Below are 22,857 nucleotides of genomic sequence, written 5' to 3'. Positions count from 1 at the left end.
CAGGTAAAGCACTTTGAATTGTGTTTAATTTAAAGAATAAGAGGCAATAATTCTTGTCACCCCAACAAGCAATGTTAATAGGCTTGTTCCTGTTAAAAGTATAAAACACTTGGATCTGATATTAACAAAAATGTGAATTTGTACTTTATTATCTGGATAAGTGGATAAATCCAGAACAATAAAAATGTTCATTTTACAATATCAATACTTAATTTAAACATCAAGGCACTTGTAGAGAATACTGAAGGTAATTGCAGATCAGTCCATGTTGACACCTTTAGTCTAATCCAGCCAGCTTGGCATTTTACTTTGCCTCATAAAGATAGCATTGCTAAATTTACTCCTGTCAGTGAAATCAAAACTTTCCACTTTGGGGGTGTAGAAAGTTAAAAGATTGTTATGTCTGCTTTTATATCTTTTGCATCTAGTAAGCTTTCAGTAGAAGTTAATGTGATCACAGTTTTCCACAGAGTTCACTGCAGGGGCTCACCCACTACTGGTCATTTTGAAAACCTTGTATTTCAGTTGTTTAACCCTGGGATAAGTCGGTACACAAAATTGGTCACTTTATCTCATTCTCACTAGCTGAATTTTCACTAGCTGAGTATGTAAAATTTCTGGGAGAGCCACATTGATACCAGCCCATCTTTATAGCCTGGGCAGTCCATTAAAACAAAAAAAAACCAACACACACTTTCTGTAGCTATTTGAATTTTAATTGTGCTGTTTTAATGAAAATAGAATAAATTATCTTAGCCCAGGGCACTTATTCCATACATTTGCCCTGAAAAACAAAAGTAGTACATTAACATTTACAAGTATGTCTTTTATGTTGAAGAATATCCAGAACACTAAATAAATGGAGGAGGAAATAAATGACCTGAAATGATCAAGGTGATTGGCTAAAAGTTTGTTTGAAGAGATGGTTTCAGTGTGTGGGTGTTAAAGGAGCAAGCTGGGGAAAGAATAGAGAGGAAATTAGAATGGGAATTCCGGAGTAAGAAAACTAAGCCTATAAGTGGGCAGTTGAAGTGTGAAGGGAAGGGTTTGTGTATAATGCTGCAATCAGAGGGGGACATCTGGATTATATTACAGAGGAAAGAAAAAGAAGGGTCATAATGGGGATTTAGACATATGTGAGACAATTGACCAAGTAGTGTGGTAGTATTTACAATGCAATACACAACTGCTAAACTAAGTTCATTCACACAAAGTATTTACTTCTGTCATATGTTATCAGCATAATGTATTCATTTTAGGTTTATATTTCCTTATGACATAGAAGGAGGCCATTTTGGTCCATTGAATCTGCACCAACTCACAATTCCATCCCCACACTAATTTTTCTTGTAAAATATTGTGGTAACATTCCATCAAATTTCCCCTCCCTCTCCACCTGAGGCTCTACCATTCACCTTCACACTAGAGGCAATTTACAGTGGCCAATTAGTCTTTCACTATGAACTCAATAAACACTTTATTAGGCAGACCTGCTTGTAAATGCAAATATCTATTCACCCAATCCTATGGCAGCATTCTATACGTGAAAGCATGCAGACACAGTCAAGAGGTTCAATTGTTATTCTTAAGAATAGTGAAGAAATGTGATCTAAGTGACTTTGACCGTGTAATGATTGTTGGTGCCAGATGGGGTGGTTTGAGTATCTCAGAAACTGCACATCTCCTGGGACTTTCATGCACAAAAATCTAGAGTTTACAGAGAATGGTGCAAAAACAAGAAAAACATGCAGTGAGTGGCAGTTCTATGGGCGAAAATGCCTTGTTAATGAGAGAGGTCAGAGGAGAATCACCAGACTGGTTCAAGCTGACAGGAAGGTGACAATAACTCAAGTAACCAAGCATTACATATGTGGTGCAGTAGAGTATCTCTGAATGCACAACACATTGAACCATGAACTGGATGGACTACAGCAACAGAAAACCATGAACATACACTCAATGGCCACTTTATTAGGTGCAGGACTCTGGGTGTACCTTTAGGATTTGGGAAGAAACTGGAGTACCAGGAAGAAACTCACATGGTCAAAGGGAGAATGTGAAAATTCAGTTCACACATCACAAGAGGTCACTGCAGCTATAAGGCAGTAATTCAATACCACCCATATATAAAGGATGGTAACAATTTTGAGCTGCCACAAAGCAATTCTACCTATCAAATATCACTAATAAATTTTCACTGTTATAAAATTAAGTGAAATTTAATTCTTCATCCTTTTTTTCCTCTATTAAAGATTCAAGAAAAGAGGTGTAATGTTACAAGTTCAGAGAGGATATTCAGGCAAACGAGTATAATAACACAGTAGAAGTTCACAGCGTACGAGGAAACCATTATAATACATGGATTATGAAAATGTGTTTTTGAGATTTAGTATGAAGGATTGACTTAAAATGATAGTAAATGTATGTAAGCAGAGAACAAGAACAGGACCTTCAGTGCACAATGTTGTGCAGAACTAATTCACCTGCACTGCCACCGTGGCAGCACATTTGGGAAATGAAGGAAAATGAAGAAATAAAAACCACGAAGCATTCTTAGCACAGGAACAGTTCAATAACCAAACAGCTAGGAAGATGAGCTGATTGAAAAGATAAACAACACGGAGGAATTTCCATTTCATTTACCATGACTCATGATAAAAGTTGGATGCCTGCTTATTTCAGCAGTTGAAAAGATTAAATTAAAAAGGATAGGAAATATAATAATTAAAAGGTCGTTTTAAAGTTTTTGCAAGTCAATAATGCGTGTATGCATATATATGTGTATAAATGCACGTGTACTTTGTTCATAATGAACTTTACATGCAGGAATTTTAAAAGATAACCCCAGAAGCTCAAAACTCATTGGACTAAGGGCATATTTTTTCAATTTGCTAAGTAACAAAGAAACAAACTTTTCAAATATTGTATAACATGACTTTTTGATTTTGTTTTGGAAATATTATATTGTCAGATATTTTATAATTATCAAAAACAGACATAGGCAGACACCTAGGCTTTATGTCTACAAAATATTCCAAATGATGAAATTACTTTGATATACAATCATTTACATATGGATATAAGTTACTGCTTTTTGAAAGCAGGAATTACTATCTCTGCTCTCCAGTTACAATGACATGTTTTGATTTGGCCCCAGTGCTTCACTCTTTTATTGCTCTGTGAGCTGTATTATCCCTGCACAGCTCAAATTTCCCTATCCCTGCTTACAATCATCTTTTACATTTTGGTCTGAGCAGTCAAAATAGCATTCCACTTCATTTCTTAGTCCCACCTTCCTCCCTCAATCTGTTTCCCTCTCCTGTTTTCCACTTTCCCTAGCCTCTATGCTGTTCTGATGCATCTCTCTCTCCCCTTTCTAGAAACCCAGTTCATTATGTGGTGTAACATCATTCAGATCATTATGAGAAGTAAATCATATTTGACAACTCTATTGCGGTTGTTTAAGGATGAAACTAGTAAAATAGATACGGTTTGGAGCAGAAGATGTGGTCTATTATGATTTTCAGAAAACTTTGGTTAAGATCCCATGTAGAAGGTTGTTTGACAAGGCCAAAACACATGGAACTGTGGTTGACATACTGATACATGTTGAAACTTGGTTAACAGCTTGAAAGCAAAGTGGATTAATGGATGTTTCATGGGTTGGCAGACTGTTGACTAATAGGGTACCATGTGGATACGTTCTTGAGTCCAAGCTGTTCAGAATCTGTAAACAAATTTAACTGATAGAATCAAATATTATATTTCCAAATCTTCTGATAGTATAAAACTAGATGTGATTGTACATAGGGACAAGAATATAAACTGAATTCAAAGGGTTATAGACATGGATAGACAAGAACATGGCAGATATGCTATAATGTGGAAAGCTTTGGGAACATTACTTTGGTGCACAAAATTGAAAGAGAGTACTTCATTAATGGTGAGCGATTGGGTTATAGTGATGCTCAAAGACATCTAGGTTCCTTGTGTGTTAGCACTGTGAGCTAACATACAAACAATTAGGAATGCAAATGGTATGATAGTCTTCATTGTGGGAAAAATTGAGTACTAGCGATAAGATCATTTACAACAATCATGTAAGTATTGGTGAGACTGCATCAGGAGTATTGTGTAAGTTTTGGTTTATGTATCTGAAACAAGGATATACTTGCCATGAAATACAATAAGAGTTTTGCCATACTGTTTCCTGGGATGGAGTAATTGCTGTATGATGAGAAATCAAAGAGAGCAGCCCTGCAAGTTCTAGAGTTTTAAGGTGACCACATTGAAGAGTGCTTGAAGTAGTAGATGCATGGAATCTATTTTCCTTTGCTAAGGAGCAAAGGAATGGGGGACAGAACTGTAAGAGCAGGACATTTAGGAGAAAAGTTCCTTACTCAAAGGGTAGTGTATCTTCGGAATTCTCTAACACAAGAGCTGTGGAGGCTCAGTCAGGGATTGAGTTAATATGAAGCAGAGATCCATCAGTTTCTGGATATCAAGGCTTCTTGTGGATAGTGCAGGAAAATGGGGCTAAAATAGAAGATCAGCTGCAATCTTGATGTATCAAGGAGAAGGTTTGAAGAGCCAGATGACCTGTTCCTGCTAATATTCTAATATTCCTCAGTGGTTCTGTCCCATTTTAGTTATTGCACCATCCCCTCACCCTCTGAGTGCTTTCCCTCCCACTCTATAAATTCACTTTTCCTGGCCTGGCCTAATCGGCATCCAACTAAAGAAACTTCCTAACTAAATCATGAAGTTAATTGAAAATAAAGGTCTTGTTAAATACAACATTGATTTGGTCTTGGCAACTCTGGTTATTCCAAACTCTTTTTTTTTTTGGATATTGTAAACGATTTTGCCCTGGTAGTAATAGCATACCATAAATAACTAAAGTGGCAGGAATCTAAAGCTATTCTTTTATTCATTTCAGAAATTGTATCAATCATTAATATTGGGTTACATTTAAAACAATGTTATTATTAATTTGCCAACTGCAGAGAGCTATTTTCTACCACTCCTAGAAAAGACACAACTATGACTCAGCTTTGTAGATGAAAACATCTATTGTAGATGAAAACATATATTAGATATAATATAGCCGAAAGACTAGCAAGGAGGCACCAGTGACCATGGCGATATATTGCGGGCTGCTAACAAAACTTCCAAGCATGCGTCTTTTGAATTACTCTCACAGCAATCTGCAGCATATAATTTTCCTTTAAGCAATGTACTTTTGAACCGTCTTAATGATCTAGCGATTTCACGATCTTCTGAAGGACTCAGCAGACTTATCTCTGAACATGCAGGTACGTCACCTTTAAGTGGATGAAGGTACATCAGTATGGCTGGAAGGGAGGGAAGAGGGGAGGACTCTCACTGGAAGAATGGGCAAAAAAGTGGCAGATAGAATACAGTGCTGGGAAATGTATGATGATGCATTGTGATAAAAGGATCAATAGTGCGGACTATTATCTAAATGGGGAGAAGGTTCAAACATCAGACGTGCAGAGGGACTTAGGAGTCCTCGTGCAAGACTCACAGAAGGTTAATTTACAGGTTGAGTCTGTGGAAAAGAGAACAAATGCAATGTTGGCATTTACTTCAAGGAGAATAGAATATAAAAGCAAGGAGATAATGTTGAGCATTTACAAGACACTAGTCAGGCTGCACTTGGAGTATTGTCAACAGTTCTGGGCCTCATATCTCAGAAAGGATGTGTTGTCATTGGAGAGAGTCCAGAGGAAGTTCACGAGGATGATTCTTGGAATGAAGGAGTTAACATATGAGGAGCTTTTGACAGCTTTGGGCCTGTACTCATTGGAATTTAGAAGAATGTGGGGGGATCTCATTGAAATCTACCAAATGTTGAAAGTATTAGATAGGGTGGATGTGGAGAGGATGTTTCCTATCGAGGGGGTATCCAGAGTTAGAGGACACAGCTTCAAGAGAAACAACCCTTTAGAACAGAGGTGAGGAAGATTTATTTTAGCCAGCGAGTAGTAAATCTGTGGAATTTAAACCCGTGAATACTACCTCACTTTTTCAATATATATTATTTCTGTTTCTGCACAATTTTTAATCTCCAATACATATAAACTGTAATTGATTGATTTACTTGTTCTCTTCTATATTATGTATTGTATTGAACTGCTGCTGCTAAGTTAACAAATTTCACAACACAAGCCGGTGATTCTGATTCTGATTCTCAATGCTCTGCCACATATGGCGGTGCAGGCCAATTCTGTGCGTATATTTAAGGCGGAAGTTGATCGTTTCCTGATCGGTCAGGGCATCAATGGATACGGCGAGAAGGCAGGTGTATGGGGTTGAGTGGGATCTGGGATCAGCCATGATGGAATGGCGGAGCAGACTCAGTGGGCTGAATGGCCTCATTCTGCTCCTATGTCTTATGGTTTTATGGACTCCAAGCCAGGTTGAGATACAGAGGAATGCAAGCCCCTCTATCCAGCATCTTGTTAGCAAATGTACAGTCACTGGAAACCAAGACTAAGGACCTAAGGGCAAGATTGCGGTTTCAGAGGGAAATGAGCATTTGCTGTGTTCCTGGAGACATGACTCACTCCGGAGATGCCAGATGTATCAGTAAGACCCAAAGGCTTCCTGAGACACAGGATGGGCCAAACTACTGATTCAGAGAAGGCAAAAAGTGGCATTCTGAGTTTCATAATAAACTCTCTGTGGTACTCAAATGTGGTGGCTTTATCGTAATCCTGATTCCCCCAACCTGGAATATCTAATGACTAAGTGCCTACTTACCAAGAGAGTTCTCCATGATTCTGACCGCAGTTAACATATCACCAAAAGCCAATGGTAATCAGACACTCAAGATATTGAGTACTGCCATCACCAAACAAGAAACAGTCCACCCAACACATTTCAAATGATTGTCAGAGACTTCAATCAGGCTTGTCTGAAGAAATCTCTGTCCAATTATTATCAGCATATCATCTGCAGCAGCAGGGGTCCCAACATTCTATACTATTGGTATACTATGATAAGGAATACCTATCATTCCATGCCCAGACTGCATTTCAGGAAATCTAATCACTTGGCTGTCCCTTTCCTCCCTGCATACAGACAGAGGCTAAAGAGCAAAGTTCCAGAGATAAGGACAACAAAGAGGTGGTTGTGGGAGGCAGAGGAACAGCTAAGGGATTGCTTTGAGTCGGTAGACCGGGACATGTTCGAGGACCGAGATCTGATTGAATACACCACAGTTGTCACAGACATTATAAAAACAGTTGTAGATGAACGTGTCCCCACAAAATTACTTTGTTTTCCTGTACCAGAAGCACTGGATGAAGAATAAGATCTGCAATGTTTTGAGGGCCAGATCAGTGGCATTTAGATCTGGTGACCAAGTAAGATACAATAGGTCCAGGTACGATCTCCACATCTTGCATGCAAAGTGGCAACTCCGGACCAAACCTGAATCATTGAAGGATGCTTGACGAGCGGTGTCAGGGCTCTTACAAAGTCTAACTAAGAGACATAGGTGACTACAAGACATACCTCTAGATGAGCTTAATGCCTTCTATGTTTGCTTTGACTGTCAAAGCATGGAGGAATCTTCATGAATTGCCAGAGTCCCCAATGACCCTGTGATTTCAGTATCTGAGGCTGATGTGAGGGTATCCTTCAGGAGGATGACTCCATGGAAAGCATTCAGCTCAGATGGGATAACTGGACGAGTACTGAAGAAATGTGCTTATCAACTGACTAGTTTGATCAGCACAGTCTGTGGTACCCATCTACTTCAAGCAGGTTTCAATTATACCAGTGCCTAAGAAGAACGTGGTTACATGCCCCAAAGGTTATTGTCCAGTAGCACTTACATCCACAGTGATGAAGAGTTTTGAGCGGTTGGTGATTAAACATATCAACTCCTGTCTGAGAAGTGACTTGGATCTGCTCCAGTTTGCCTACTCATACAACAGGTCCACAGCAGATGCCATTTCATTGGCTCAACCCTGGAACTTCTGGACAGCAAATCTGCCTACATCAGGATACTCTTTATCGACTACAGCTCAGCATTCAATACTATGATCCCCTCAAAACTAATGAATAAGCTTCAAGATCTTGGTCTCAATACTTCCTTATGCAACTTGATCTAGCCAGTTCAGATTGGCAACACTATCTCCTCCACAATCCTTAAAACCAAAGGTGATAGAGACTGTGGTGTACCACAAAGCTGTGTGCATAGTCCCCTGCTCTACACATTTTACACTTAAGACTGTGTGGCCAAGCACAACTCCAATGCCATATTTGAGTTTGCAGACGTTGGCCGAATCAAAGGTGGTGACAAATCAGCATGTAGGAGAGACGTTGAAAATCTGGCTGAGTGGTTCCACAACAACCTCTTACTCAATGTCAGCAAGACCAAGGAAATGATTATTGACTTCAGGAGGAGGAAACCAGTCCTTATTGTGGCATCAGATGTGGAGAAGATCAGCAACTTTAAAATCCTCGGTGTTATCATTTCATAGAATCTACCCTGGGCCTAGCATGTAAGTCAGTTACAAAGAAAGGACAACAGCATCTCTTCTTCCTTAGAAGTTTGCGAAGATTCGGCATGACATCTACTTTGATAAACTATAGATATGTGATGGAGAGTATATTGACTGGTTGCATCATGGCCTGGTATGGAAACACCAATGCCCAAGAATGGAAAAGCCTATGAAATGCAGTGGATATAGCCTAGTTCATCATGGGCAAAGTCCTCCCCATCATTGAGCACATCTACACGGAGCATTGATGCAGGAAAGCAGCATCCATCGTCAAGGACCCCCACCATCCTGGCCATGCTCTCTTCTCCTTGCTGCAGGTAGAAGGTGCAGGTGCCTCAGGACACACACAACCAGGTTCAGGAGCAGTTATTACCCCTCAATCATCAGGCTCCTGAACCAGTGGGGATAACTTAACTCAACTTCGCTTGCCCCATCACTGAATGGACCCACAACTTATAGACTCACTTTCAAAGATTCTTCATCTCATTTTCTCATTTTTTTTTGTATTTGCACATGTTGTTGTCTTGTACATATTGGTTGTTTGTCAGTGCTGTTGGCCGCAGTCTTTCACTGATTCTATTATGCTGCTTGGATTTTCTGAGTATGCCTCCATGAAAATGAATCTTAGGGTTGTATACAGTGACATATCTGTACTTTGATAATAAATTTACTTTGAACTTAAAGACATAAGTACAATCTTAAGGTAATAGATACCACGTACAATAAAAATATTTGAGAGAATACATTCAACACAGGTTATCCTGTATCATATAAAGCAGTGGTTTTGAAAGAAAGCAATTTGTTTGCAAATGATAAAATATACAACCCCCATATGCTTGATGATGTGATGGTTGTTTGCTTTTTGAAGGAACTGAGTGATGCACCATCAATAACTCTGAGTGGTGGGTTAAGGTAGGCTTTTATTGGCTGGAAGAAAGCACAAGCAGCAAGCCACCACCATACAAAATCCTGGAGACTGAGGAAGGGTCTGTGTCTCCAATCGCCTTTATACTGGGGTCTGTGGGAGGAGCCACAGGAGCAGTCAGCAGGGGGGGGGGGCGTGTCCAGACAGGTATATGTAGTTCACCACACTGAGGCTGAATGAGAACTGTGCTGTCTTACAGATACCCAAGAATGCTATTACCCCAAAGTGGAGGCAGCTGACATTGTCAAATATATTTTTATTTAATGTTACTTGCTTTGTGAAATTGCTAGCTAAACTACCTCAATATTATTAAAATCACAAATATTTCATGCACTTTTTGAGCTACCCACTGCTATTGCCCAGCCCTTACCCTGGCACCGGAGGGATCTTTCCATTAGAGATGAGATGACATAAAGAATGAATAAAAATAACACTTTGTGTGCCAGAACTAAATGGACGTGTTCACACACATCAGATTTGATGGAATGAACTCCATCTGGTGTACATTTGACACAATAAGACTATTACATTTTTAGCTCTTTTCCCATCATTTTTCAGTTAAATATACATCACAAAAGTTAGCCTTTTATGGAATAAAAAATATGAAGTGTCAAACAACTGCATTTTAACCTGGATTTTTGTACAATCCATAGTGCAAGATAAACACCTCATCCTGTGTTCAGCAGGTGAAATAAATAGCTCAGTCTCTGTCTCTATACTTCCCTACTCCTCTCCATCTGGTTCCACTTGTCCATTATCTTGTTCTATTTATCACCTCCCAGCCTCTGTCTCCACATTCCCTCACCCCTCCCCTCCTACGTTGCTCTATTTTACCATCATCTCCCACCTCACCTAGATCCACCTATCACCTAGCAGCCTCTGACTCAACCCCCAAACCCCCCCCCCCCCCCCCGACCCGGATCTCCTCTTTGTACTCACTCTTTTCCCTCTACACACTCAGGTCCTGATCAGTTCCCTAAACTCAAACATTGAATATTTCTTTGCCTCCTCAGATGAGTTCCTCCAGCAGTTTGATTTTACTTCCAGATTGCAGCATCTGCAGTCTCTCATGTCTCCAGTAAACAGCTAGTTTTATTATTTATAACAGAACTATTACACTAAAGCAAAATAATATATTTTCTAACAGTATTAATCACTGTACAAAAGTAACAATGTTTTTCTTTTTAGATTATTTTGCCATTGTCTCTGAAGAACTGTGCTGTCCTTGAGTTGACCTCTCACCTTCACTTGCAATGCAACATTATGCAATTAATTTCTGGATGCAGGTTATACTGTGACTGTGGTGAAGTTGCTAAGCCTGATCTACCCCAGAACTTAGTTTCTTTCAAACCAGCTTAATACTCTATCTGTCTCCTCTGTCAATAGGAATATCTTGGAAAAAATACAGTCAGAATGCACCGACAGCAATAATATGGATGAATTAGTCACACAAATAGATCTAAATTAATATGAATGATTTGTATTATGGAAACATCACTGGAGGGGGATCGAGGATGGGAATTGAACATCTGGGAGTATTTAGTATTGCAGAAGGATGGGGGAATGGAAGGAAAAGGAGGTGAGGAAGCACCTCTAGTTCAAGAGGAAATCACACAGTGTTGAAGAAGGATATCAACACAGATGATGTGGAATGTGTCTGGGCAGAGCTGAACAACACCTAGGGGCCAAACTTGTGAGTGAGGCTTGTACACAAACCCTCCAAAAAGAAGAAGAGGTGATTATGAAAATTGCATTAAACCAGAAATTAGAGACACGTGCTCTCGGGGTACAATGATAACAAATAAGTTTAACCTATGCATAGATTGGACTGGCCAAATTAAGAACAATACAGTGAAAGAATAATTCTGAAGTGGATATAAAACTGTTTTGTGGATCAATATATTAAGGAATCACCAAATAACAGGCCAAACCAGACTAGGTATTAAGTATTAGGAACGTTTTAATTAGCAGTCTTGTTGTTCAAGACTCCTGGGGGAGAAGTGACTGAAATCTATTTCTTCATTAAAATAGAGGATGATATGGAACATACTGTTATGCGATGGTATGAGACGAGATTTGACTGAAATTGATTAGGAAATTTTACCTAAGTCGTTGACAGTTGGCTGCCAATGGCAAACATTTGAGGAGACTATGGTAGAACCACAAACATTACTCATTGTTATTTAGGGGAAGAGAATCAGATGTGAAGAGTAGCTTAACTGTGGCCAACAAGGGGAATTCCTGAATATATCCAAGGAGAAAACATATATTATTGACTAACAAAACCTCAGACTTGAGATCAGTGTAAAATGCAACAAGGGGACACCAAGGGACTGAGATGGTGATGAGGAAACTCCTGAGTGAGAATAAGCTTGCATGGAATATAAAAGATAGTTGGATCTGTGAAGAGAAAAATATTAGTGAAGGCAAATATATGGTGATGCAGAATTTTGCTAAGAAATGTCAATAATTTCTTTCTCATGGAAAATATTGCCCAACTCCCTGAATTCTCCATGTTCCAATGTCAACAGTCTCTTGTGCCTCCACTAAATTAGAATGATTAGCCATGATCTTGTTGAATGGCAGACTAGGCTAGAAAGGCCAAATGGTCTACTCCAGCTCCTAAATTCAATTATTTATTAACTCCTGAATCTCATGGTCACTCTAGTCACATTAATTTCAGTGTTGTCTGGTTAAGAAATCAACAATCTCTGCACAAGTACTAGTCATGGTGTACTTCAAGGTAGACCAGACTCTGCAGCTCCGGTAGAGTGCAGTCGTTTAAGGTTCGCCATGAGTTGCTGACTGATTAGAGCTTCCTATGCAGGGGTTTTCAGTGTTCATATGATTATCTATTGCATTACCAACAGTTTATAATAGTTTTAGTAATAAGCCATAAAAGACAAGATACTATATTTCAAGAAAAAAAATTCAGTAGTAATACTTGGAAGTACCGCTGTCATTGTGACCCACCCATAGTCAGATAACTGAACCATAATATCTGGGATGTGCTATGTTGCAGATAAAATAATGAGATCATTTTTATCACTGAAATGATTAAATAGAGGCGAAGTCTTAACATTCATTTTGCTGAAATTTATCTCAGTTTATAGCTGCTGATTTGAAAAGAGTGTATTGTATATTTCAGGTCATTCCTCCTCCTAGTGTTGTAGCTCTTTATTTCTGGTTTCCTTACTTCAGGTTGCTACCTCTCCACCGCGTACTTAGACAAGAATGTGCTCCAAGTTTTAAATCAATAACCTGAAATTAAAACAGACAACGCTGGACAACTTAATCAGTTCAAGCATGTCTGTGGAAAAAGAAACAGAGTTAGCATTTCAGGTCTGAGTTGTCAGGTCCTTTGTCAGCTTCAGATGTGAGGTAATGAGCATCTTTCTCTTCTCACTGATGCTGCCTGACCTGGGTGTGAACTGTCACCTTCTGAAGGGAGCTGTATAAGGCCAATCTGGATGATTTTCCCTCTAATTTTGTTTTTCCTTCCCTGGCTTCTTTGAGATGGCTTGTTGTAATTTCAGATCAAATAACAAATTAAAAGAGTGCAACATTATGCAGTGACAGCTGCCTCATTGTTCTACTGTCTTACCTCCCTCTCCATGTTTGGTTTTCTTTTCCTGCTGCAAAACCCATACCACTAAGAGAGGTTGGCAGATTGTGCAATGCCCCAGATTTTAAATTTTAGTTTCCTATCTTGTTTTAGTAAACTTCCCAGCCTTCAGTTAACCCTTGTGGAAAGCTGAAATGGAACTGGAGTCCTTGACAGCACAGAAACAGGCTCTTCAGCCCATCTAGTCTGTGCTTGCCTGAACTTCTGCTTAGTCTCATCAAAATATCTATTTTGACCCCGAACCATATCCCTCTCATGTACACACCTTATGAACAATAAGAAGTGAAGCCATGTCGAACCACTTTGTAGAAGAGTGCTTTGGCACAGATGTGGGCTGAACTTCTAACTTGACCGGTGAAATGCATTTGATGCGACCCACACCGAGATCCTAATTTCTTTTGCCTCCTAGCCTCTGCAACCATGCCTGAACTCCAAAGAGTCAATGCTGGTGTTCCAGAAGCACTGCAGGATAGCCGAGGAGTACCACAAAGTACAGAAAGAAATCGCGCTGCTACAGGAACGGAAGTAAGTGAAGTTTCACATTTGCAATTTAATGCTTTCCCTGGTAATATTTATTCACCCTGTTGCATTAATAACAAACATTATATTTGTTTAATTGAAAACATTTTCTGGCTTTTGAATCATAAGGTGAAAATTAAAGTGTTGTTGAATGCATGATGTGGTACAGGTCTAATCCCCAGATGAGAACGAAAGCAACAGTAGGGCACCGACAAAGATGGAAGGACAAATCAAGCGATCTTTCTGCTCGTGATTGTTACTTGTTCATTACTATTGGAAAGCAGATCTGCGGGTGTTTGGTTGACGACGCCTCGCATGTTGACACGTTCTTCCTGCTCTCAACTAATCTGAAAACACCCTCGGAAGTCCAAAGGGTGTCAGCACCTGCCTCCAGGAAAAAAGAAGGAAAATGAATCATCTGTTTTTAATTCTGTGAAGTCACTCATTCATTTACCTATTAGTGAAAGCAGAATCTGCAAGGCTGCCATATATTTCATGCGTGGAGTGGGTAACCATATGACATGTGGGACATGCTTCCAACAATCATCTGTCTACAACTTCCAGGAAGCACATTCACCACTCTTTCCTTTACTGACATTTTATAGCTATGACAACACAAACCATATTCTTTTTTTTCAAAGTATTGTTCCTATCTTTTTCTCTTATATATGACTTCTCTGCTCGACAACTCCTTGTGAAGGGGTGGTTCCATGGACATTGACCATATTTTGCTGACTCAGCAAGCATTATTATATTATGCTCAAAATGTCAACGAATGGGAGAATTTTGCACTGGGTTGATGGTGAGGCTATCACAGGAGCAAATTAGATATAGGCTGCCACCAGGTAACAAACAAATTCTTTTACAGATGCTCAGAAGACAAATTTGTCAGAAAAATACACATAAATCAACCTATATGGCAACTATATCTTTACAGTATTGTACTGAATGGCTTTGAGAGATAAGAGAGCTAAGAAAGAACAATTAGTGAAAGTGGAGAGAAAGTGGAAGCTAGTTCTGCTCTCCATCAGAATGAACATACAGTGCATACAAACATCAGACTTTCAAATTTAATAATATTATGGGAACTCATTTGTATGTCCAGCTGTCTGTAAGTCAGGTTTTCGTTACCTGCTGACAGTCCGTTGTAACATTCAGAGCATGCACCCACACAGTTACTTCCAGAAATTTGAAAGCTGCAGCTCAATTTGCCCTGAACTTTTCAGTCCACATTGTAACACTTAACAAAACTTTCCGGATAGATTCAGGAACGAATGCATGAGTATGAAGGTGCCATGTTTCCCCATTATTATCCATTTGATGCCCATTAGTTATAGCAAACATGGGAGGAGGATCTGGTGTATTCAAATGTAGATTATTTTACCAAGGGAAAAATAGTAGAAAATAAATTCTGTAGCTGTGAACGTATTTTTACAAACATGGCGTCTCATTCATTGGAATTTATGTTGGACATTAATGTTTTTCAATTTTTTTCTGCCTATATTCTTTGTTTCTCTTAAACCCATATTTTTTCCACTCCCCTTCCTCCTCCCTTTCATTCACTTTCAATATGCAAATTAAAAAACATTTTATCCTTGCTGGTTTAGACTCTGCAGGATATGGTTTTCGGTCTAACATCATCAGGGATTCCAAAGCACACTCCACGTAAAGTTATATGGATTTGAAAAGTTGTGTTTTCCACTCAACCCACATTGACCATAAGTTTGCTATGAACAAGTGCCATTGGGCAGCATTTTAATTATTTTTAATTGCTTGATCTATTTAAACGCTAAAACTTCACTGAAATTTATTCAATATTGCAAAAAGTGGGTTCCTCTGGAAAAATACTTTCAAAATCAGATGAGATTAACCAATTGAAAAACTTTAAAATTATGAACTTTTAAAAATACGTAGTTGGTGTATAATAGTTTTTTTAAAATAAAATCACTTAAGACATTTCACAATGTAGTAATTAGTTGTTTTGTGTCCTAAACTTTCATCTCAGAAGCCTTTTTAAAAGGCCCGAAAACAGAGAATTATAAATAGAAAGTCACCCAGGAAGCTTGGCCAATGTTGTGCCTCTACCACGTTATTAAACTCAAGCAAAAGACAGGTTGAAACATGTCATACTGAATGCAACTTGCATTAAAATTCTGCAATACCTGTATTAAGAGAAGTGCGATAAATTCACTTGAAACTGAGATGAACTTCCAAGCCTGCAGGTCTCAATGTGGGCTCATTGATCTGATTGGTTGATGCTGGCATTTACAACAGCAGAGAGTACTGCTGGATTAGAGGCCTAGATATGTACTGAGGTATTTAGTGAAATGTGCAATTTTGAAAGTGCTGCTAGTTGCTGAGAACAACATAAATGAAGTAGATAATATTTCTCATTGATGCACAGTATAGTATTTGTTTTTATTTTGATACAAGGTAAAGAAGAAACATGCCCAATTTCCAATTACAAGAGTAGAGAGTTCATAAATTTATAAGATAAATATCTTTAACAGAGTTCAAAAAATAGCTCAATGTAGTTAAATTCAGGGAAAATAAAAAACAGATTTACTGGTGGTAATTTTGATAAGTTGAGATTCAATGATATGGTGAGCTACCATGCTATGAATGCCCATGATGGAGTGACTAATCTGCTGTAACAGATCTACCAGCTAAATTCAGTATTTTTTGCTTTGGTATCATGATTTTGGACGGCAGATCTCTTAAATTTAATTCTCTAATGCAACTGTAAAATTCCATCTTTAGGAATCTACATTGGATAATGTAAGGAGTTTCCATTTCATGCTAAGTGATTATCAAAGGATCATGACTAGTGAACTAGTCCACTTACTATTATTTACATGGCTTGTTTTTGAAACACTTCTGTCTCTAAAATCAAATTAAGCTATTTTTATAACTCAATTGACAGAACTACTGGTACAATCAGGGTTGTTTCTACACTATTTGCACCATGTACTCAAAGATTTTGTATAGATTATGAATGATTATGAATAGATTAGACTATGAATAAAATGAATGGTGAATTAAATGTATCCACAGTATATCCATTATCGAGGGTGAGTATGCAACATGGCAGCCTCAAAAGCTAGAAGTCTGTTGGGAAACAATGTATACTTATTTTGTTCTTGGATGAATTAGACTTTTCATGGTTAGAAGACAAATATCAATTTCTAAATATTAGATCAATTAGTTACTGATTGACACTATATTATCTTTGCATCACGATGAATGCACTGAGACTGGTAAGTATTTCTCCTTAGACATATTCTTTCCGTTTTGCTTTCAACTTTCTTCTTTCCTCTCATCTCTGAAAAAAAGTCACTAACCTGAAACACTAACACTGTTTCTACGTCCTGAAATTCTACCTTAGCTGTTGAGCATTTTCAGCATTCTCTGTTTTTATTTCCCTGTACTCTCTGCATTCTAGTCTGTGGACAAATTTTTACCCATACAGTTACTGACCCTTAAAATTCCATGGCCGTCGATTTTTCTAACCAGCCTTGTGTGTGGGAATTCATCATTCAGGAGACATCTACTGCATTCCCTTCATCAATGTTCTTTATCACCACTTCAGAAAAGTTCAGACAGAGAGCTGACTCTCCTCTATCAACTCAACGTTATCTGAGTGGCCATTAACATTTTTCCTGATCTGAAAGAGAGAGAAAAAAAAGTTATTGGAAATCTGAAATTAAAAATAGAAAATACTCAGTAGGTCAGACAGCAGAAGCATTTTCTCTGATGATTATTTCTGTAAGTTTCCCACAAGAAAGATAAACACCTCCCATTTGAATAGAGGCACTTCCATGTTGAGTTAGTTGCCAGTCTACTCTCATACTTTCCCTTTGTCTTTTACACTTCTCCTTTTAGCTTACAATCACTGAACAGCATCCTGACATCAGTGTTTGCATTGTCCAGGTGATCTAGAGCCTGTGAAGACCCACTGAGAATGCGTCCGATATAGGCCTATTGTGGCGATAGGCAAATTGCAAATTGCAGTGGGTCCAGGTCCTTGCTGAGGCAAGAGTTCATTCTAGCCACGACCAACCTCACAGAAAGTATTTCATCACTGTTGATGTGAGTTCTACTAGGTGACAGTCATTAAGGCAGCTCTTCTTACACACTGGTACTATTGTTGCCTTTTTGAGGCAGGTGGGAACTTCCAATCACAGTAGTGAGAGGTTGAAAATGTCCTTGAATACTCCTGCCAACTGGTTGACACAGCTTTCAGAGCCTTACCAGTACTCCATTGGGGTCTGCTGCCTTGAGAGGGTTCACCCTCCTGAAAGACAGCCTAAAATCAGCCCCCAAGACAGAGATCACAGGGTCACTGGGATCTTCACAGTTGTAGTTATATTCTCCCTTTCAAAGTGGACATAGGAGGCATTGAGCTCATCTGGTAGTGAAGCATCACTGCCATTCATGCTATTGCACTTCGCTTTGTAGGAAGTAATGTCCTGCAAAACCTGCCAGAGTTGATGTGCATTTGATGTTGCCTCTAACCTCGCTTGGAATTGTCTCTTCACCTCTGAAATAGCTCTCCACAAGTTGTACCTGTACAGGCCTGGGTCACCAGACCTAAATGCCCCAGACCTAGCCCTCAGCAGATGAAGTACCTCCTGGTTCATCCACGGCTTTTCTTTGGGAATGTACAGCAAGTTTTCATAGGCACACACTCACCCGCACAGGTTTTAATGAAGTTGGTAACAACTGTGCATTCTTATCCAGATTCAAGGATGAATCCCTGAATACAGTCCAGTCTCTATCTCCATTCTCATGTCTTAGGATCATCCTCATTATGGGAGTGAACCTAACCTGGAGCAGAAGCATCTGTTCCTGAAAGGTCACCTATTGGTCTGGTACAACTTTACAGGTTAATATTTGGTTCAGCTTTGTCCAGGCCTGGACCCCTCTCATCCTGTTGAAGTGCTAAAGAAGCCTTGTATTAATACAGGTAAAATCTTTTGAAAGCATGGGTACGCAGAAACCTAGTTAGTCGCTGTAAATGGACTACAAAAACAAAGCAGTTTTTCTGTATTCCTGACTGATGACTATAACTGGACAAAAGGATCCTCAGTCTAATTTTATTGTAGGCATTTGCTGGATATAATTAGATTGTCACACTTACGTAATAGTATTTGCATATTAAAAATAGTCATTTGCCTATGAAGCCTTTTGGAACATTTGTATGGCATGAAAGGAATTTCAAAATTCAAACGCCTTTCTTTGGAACTCAGCAATTTGTTATCATAACTGACAGAGTCAAAGGGTGGAGTAGTCACTTTTTTTTTGAAAACTTACACCAATGAGTTGAGATATTGCATTATTGAGGGTGGGTAAGTTGGTGACAATATCTGAAAAAGCAGGAAATTAGTGGTTAGTTTGTAATTTAAAAACAAAAAATGTTTTATGAGAGGGAAATTGAAAGGGGCAAAGAAGAATTGTAGGAAGGAATGCCAGTTTCAATTTCATCTTTAATTTCAGTAAAAAGTCTGGTATTAAGCAGAATGGTGACAAAACAGTTGGCAATTATTTTGAAGATGAATATCTTTTGCTCTAAATTTTCTCTCCTCTTGAAAGAAACCTATAATGAAATATAAAAATAATGCTGGAAGTAGGAAAACATCAAAAGGCAGTGCTTGAGAGTGAAGCACATAACAACTTCGGTCAATGCCTCTGCACCTCACCAATTCTGATAAAAGGTCAGATTTCTTTTCCCCTGTGGGAGAATGAGGAGGTGATGGATGGGAGCTGCAGGGAGGTAGTTGCCCCTAAGCTTCTGGAGGCAGATACCAGGGTGACTGTCAGGAGAGGGAAACGAACCGGCAGCCAGTGCAAAGTACCATGGTGGCTGTAATAAGTACACAGCCTTGGACACTGTTGAGGGGGTACAACCTACAGGGGGAAGACTGAGTCTCAGACACTGAGTCTGCGGTTTAGAAGGGAAGTGAGGAGAAGAGGAGTTTAGGGTGATTAGGGTTTGCATAGTCAGAGGAACAGACAGGAGATTCTGTGGATGTGAGAGGGACACACACAGATGGTATGTTGCCAGGGTGGGTCAGGGATGTCTCAGATTGGGTCCACTAGAGTGAGCAGGCAGAACATATTCATACCGAGGAAAAGAGAGGAAGTCCTGAGAGAGAATACAAAGAATTAGCTCAAAAGCTGAAAAGCAGGACCTTCAGGATAGTAATCTCTGGGTTGCTACATTTGCCACGTGCCAGTGAGAGTAAGAATAGGATGATTTGGCAGATCAATGCATAGCTGAGGAATTGGTGCAGGGGGCAGGGTTTCAGATTTCTGGATCATTGAGATCTCTTCTTGGGGAAGGTATGACCTGTACAAAAAGGACGGGTTACACCTGAACCCAAGGGGCACCTAAATCCTTGCAGGCAGCTTTGCTAGAGTTGTTGGGGAGGGTTTAAACTAATTTAGCAGGGGGAGGAGACCCATAGTAATAGGGCTGAGGACTGGACAGGTGGTATACAAGTCGATGCAGTGTGTAGTGAGACAGTGAATTCGGATAAACGGATGTTAGGGCAAAATTACAGTCAGATGGATGAGTTGAAATGTAACATGGGGACAAAATCAAAAAGGGTGTTGAATACAGGACTGAAGGTGGTATACGAGGGGTGATTGATAAGTTTGTGGCCTAAGGTAGAAGGAGTCAATTTTAGAAAACCTAGCACATTTATTTTTCAACATCGTCCCCTCCTACACTTACACACTTAGTCAAGCCGTCGTGAAGCATACGTATCTTGGACCTCCAGAAAGTGTCCACAGAGGGGTGATTGATAAGCTCGTGGCCTAAGGTAGAAGGTGATGAGTTATACAGCTCTCGTTACATGCATATGCAGTTCAACTCTTTGAGCAATTATGCAGAAAGTTTGAAGTTAATAACTCATCTCCTTCTACCTTAGGCCACGAACTTATCAATCACCTGTCTTTGGACACTTTCTGGAGGTCCAAGATCCGTATGTTCCATGACTGCTGGACTAAGTGTGTAAATGTTGGAGAGGACGATGTTGAAAAATAAATATGCTAGGTTTTCTAAAATTGATTCCGTCTACCTTTGGCCACAAACCTATCAATCACCCCTCATATTTGAATGCTTGCAGTATATAGAATTAGGTAGATGATCTTTTAGTGCAGTTAGAGATCGGCATTTATGATGTTGTGCGTATTTCTGAGTCAAGGCTGAAAGAAGATCATAGTAGGGAGCGTAACATCTAAGGATACACATATATCAAAAGGACAGGTATGAGGAGTGTTTTCGTTTGGAGAAGGAAGTTGGAGGATCAGAACGGGAGTGCGGCGGGGGCCATCTTGAATTTTTCTTATTCTCATCGGAGTTAAGGGAGGCAGGACTGCGCAGGCGCGTGAAGGTGGGCAGTGAAGCGGGGAAGATTTAAAAAGGGCACAGCCTTGTACAGCGGGCAGTGGAGTGAGTCAGGAGCAGAGTGTAGGCTTAAGGGCATTGGCTCAATGGGCAAGGCAAGGTAGGTTTAGGTTTCAATTTTTCCTGTTATTTGAGGAAAGGGGGAAGTGTGAGTGTGAGGGCAGCTTGTTGTTCTCGGTGTCAGATGTGGGAGGTCCTGGAGTCTCTTAGCCTCCCGGACGTCCACATCTGTGCCAGGTGCGCCGAGCTGCAGCTCCTAAGGGACCGTGTTAGGGAACTGGAGCTGCAGCTCGATGACCTTCATCTGGTCAGGGAGAGTGAGGAGTTGATAGAGAGGAGTTACAGGCAGGTGGTCACACCGGGGCCACGGGAGGCAGACAGGTGGGTCATGGTTAGGAGGGGGAAGGGGAAGAGTCAGGTACCAGAGAGTACCCCAGTGGCTGTACCCCTTGACAATAAGTACTCCTGTTTGAGTACTGTTGGGGGGGACAGCCTACCTGGGGGAAGCAACAGTGGCCGTGCCTCCAGCACAGAGTCTGGCCCTGTAGCTCAGAAGGGTAGGGAAAGGAAGAGGAAGACATTGGTAATAGGGGACTCAATAGTTAGGGGGTCAGATAGGTGATTCTGTGGATGCAATCAGGAGACCCGGATGGTAGTTTGCCTCCCTGGTGCCAGGGTTCGGGATGTTTCTGATCGCGTCCAAGATATCCTGAAGTGGGAGGGTGAGGAGCCAGAGGTCGTGGTACATTTAGGTACCAAAGACATAGGTAGGAAAAGGGACGAGGTCCTGAAAGGAGAATACAGGGAATTAGGAAGGCAGTTGAGAAGAAGGACAACAAAGGTAGTAATCTCAGGATTACTGCCTGTGCCACGTGACAGCGAGAGTAGGAATGGAATGAGGTGGAGGATAAATGTGTGGCTGAGGGATTGGAGCAGGGGGCAGGGATTCAAGTTTCTGGATCATTGGGACCTCTGTTGGGGCAGGTGTGGCCTGTACAAAAAGGACGGGTTACACTTGAATCCTAGGGGGACCAATATCCTGGCAGGGAGATTTGTTAAGGCTACTGGAGAGACTTTAAACTAGAATGGTTGGGGGGGGGGGGGGGGAATCAATTTGAAGAGACTAGGGGAGAGGAGGTTAGTTCACAAATAGAGAAAGCTAGTAGACAGTGTGTGAGGGAGGATAGGCAGGTGATAGAGTGGGGGAGCACTCAGACTGAAGATGTCGGGAGAAGGAAGAAAAAGATAATAAAGTTGATCGCATTGTTAGGGATAAGCAGAGAGGAAGAGGTGGAGAATGTCTTAAATGAATCTATTTTAATGCTAAGAGCATTGTAAGAAAGGTGGATGAGCTTAGAGCATGGATTGATACCTGAAAATATGATGTTGTAGCTATTAGTGAAACATGGTTGCAGGAGAGGTGTGATTGGCAATTAAATATTACTGGATTTCATTGCTTCAGGTGTGATAGAATTGGAGGGGCAAGAGGGGGAGGTGTTGTATTGCTTGTCTGAGAAAATATTACAGCAGTGCTTTAGCAGGATAGATTAGAGGGCTCATCTGGGGAGATTATTTGGGTGGACTTGAGGAATGGGAAAGGTGTAGTAACACTTATAGGGGTGTATTATAGACCACCTAATCGGGAGCGAGAATTGGAGGAGCAAATTTGTAAGGAGATAGCAGATATTTGTAGTAAGCACAAGGTTGTGATTGTGGGAGTTTTTAATTTTCCACACATAGACTGGGAAGCCCATTCTGTAAAAGGGCTGAATGGTTTAGAGTTTGTAAAATGTGTGCAGGATAGTTTTTTGCAGCAATACATAGAGGTACTGACTAGAGA

At 40.1% G+C, this 22,857-nt stretch overlaps 1 protein-coding gene across 3 annotated transcripts in view; it reads left to right on the top strand.

Annotated features, from left to right (window-relative positions):
* map3k7cl (map3k7 C-terminal like) overlaps window positions 1-22,857 on the top strand; it is a 77,743-nt gene that overhangs the window by 40,745 nt on the left and 14,141 nt on the right. For all 3 annotated transcript variants that reach the window (XM_073045700.1, XM_073045699.1, XM_073045698.1), the window contains 2 exons: window positions 1-3; window positions 13,497-13,612. The exon at window positions 1-3 is cut by the window's left edge and continues 59 nt beyond it. In XM_073045700.1, coding sequence (XP_072901801.1) covers window positions 1-3; window positions 13,497-13,612 — 119 coding nt within the window. The remainder of the gene's footprint in view (window positions 4-13,496; window positions 13,613-22,857) is intronic.

The sequence above is a fragment of the Hemitrygon akajei genome, chromosome 5 (assembly GCF_048418815.1).
Source record: "Hemitrygon akajei chromosome 5, sHemAka1.3, whole genome shotgun sequence".
NCBI classification, from domain to species: domain Eukaryota; kingdom Metazoa; phylum Chordata; class Chondrichthyes; order Myliobatiformes; family Dasyatidae; genus Hemitrygon; species Hemitrygon akajei.
The sequence above is the reverse complement of the archived record's forward strand: the minus strand, read 5'-3'. Positions and strand labels throughout refer to the sequence as shown.